At 67.5% G+C, this 1,106-nt stretch overlaps 1 protein-coding gene across 1 annotated transcript in view; it reads right to left on the bottom strand.

Annotated features, from left to right (window-relative positions):
* The window catches only part of LOC103660735 (olfactory receptor 8B3-like), a 10,243-nt gene extending 9,511 nt beyond the window's left edge, over positions 1-732 (bottom strand). The window contains exon 1 of the mRNA XM_008688394.2: positions 243-732. Coding sequence (XP_008686616.2) covers positions 243-732 — 490 coding nt within the window. The remainder of the gene's footprint in view (positions 1-242) is intronic.
* Positions 733-1,106: the final 374 nt, after the last annotated feature.

The following is a 1,106-nucleotide window of genomic DNA, read 5'->3' as shown; positions in this document are numbered from 1 at the left end:
GGGGGGGGGGGGGGGGGGGGGGTTAAGGCATAGGGCATTAAGCAGCCGGGGCCCCAAGGATGGAAAGGCATAGGGGCAAGAAGCAGAGCATCCACAGTGAGTCCCAAGGGGGGGCCGAGCTCCGCCTGTGCTCAGCTGGGTTCCGAACTGCTGTGGCATGAGGGCCAGGTGCTCTGGCTGATGGGTAGCAGGGATGCGGGCACCCCCGCCTCAACTGCAGGGCCATCAGACTTACTTCTTGCCTTGGAAGGTACCCAGGATCTTGGGCATGAACTTTCCCGCCTTGCTATCGCTGGTGTCTTCCTCTGCCGGGCCCTCTCCCCCTGCCCGGGGCCACCGAGCTGCTCTTCCACTCTGAAGAAGTGGTGGCAGACGCTTCTCCTTGCGCATGCTCTCCACGCCACTCCGCCCCACAGGTGCGCAGTGTTTGCAGCTCAGCGAGCCCTGGGTCTCCAGGCTGACCGAGTGGAAGATGGCTGAACCTCTGTCCCCGTCGGATGTGTCAGGGTCCAGGCTGCACGCGGCTGCTGGGCGGCCTAGCTCAGGGCTGCCATGGCCCGGGGCAGGGACTCCATGGTGCTTCTGGTCGTGGGCGCTAGTACTTCCCAAAATGGCTTTCGAGTCATCCCTCAAGTTGCTGCGGTACAAGCCATTGGCCTTGGCGGAGGCCGCGCGCGCCCATGGGACCCGCTCCTCTCCTCTTGCAGCCTCCACGCTGTCGCCTGGGCCCATGACGGCCGCTGGGGCTCTCGGGCTGCGGGTTCTCCAGCGACATCAGGTCCTCGTCCTCCGCGCGCCCCTCACCCTTGGGCCTCAGCATCTGCCGCGGCTTGGGAGCCCTCGCACACGACCTGCACGACGTTGCCAGCTGCCTCCTCCGCCAGCCAGGCCTTCGGAGACTCCCAGGGGAAGGTAAGGGTGAGGCTGCCGCTGCGCTCTGGCACAGAGGGCACCCAGAGCACCAGCTCCCGCGCTCGGAGTAGGCTTCTATGAGGCTCCCTTGAGCTCGGAGCGGCAGTGGAGCGGCCATGCGCACAGAAAGGAAGAGCGCGTGACGCTGGGGGGGGGGGGGGGGGGGGGGGGGGGGGGGGGGGGGGGGGGGGGGG

This window comes from Ursus maritimus, unplaced genomic scaffold (assembly GCF_017311325.1).
Source record: "Ursus maritimus isolate PB19 unplaced genomic scaffold, ASM1731132v1 scaffold_16, whole genome shotgun sequence".
NCBI classification, from domain to species: Eukaryota; Metazoa; Chordata; class Mammalia; order Carnivora; family Ursidae; genus Ursus; species Ursus maritimus.
Note: the sequence above shows the minus strand (reverse complement) of the source record. Positions and strands in the feature narration are given on the sequence as shown.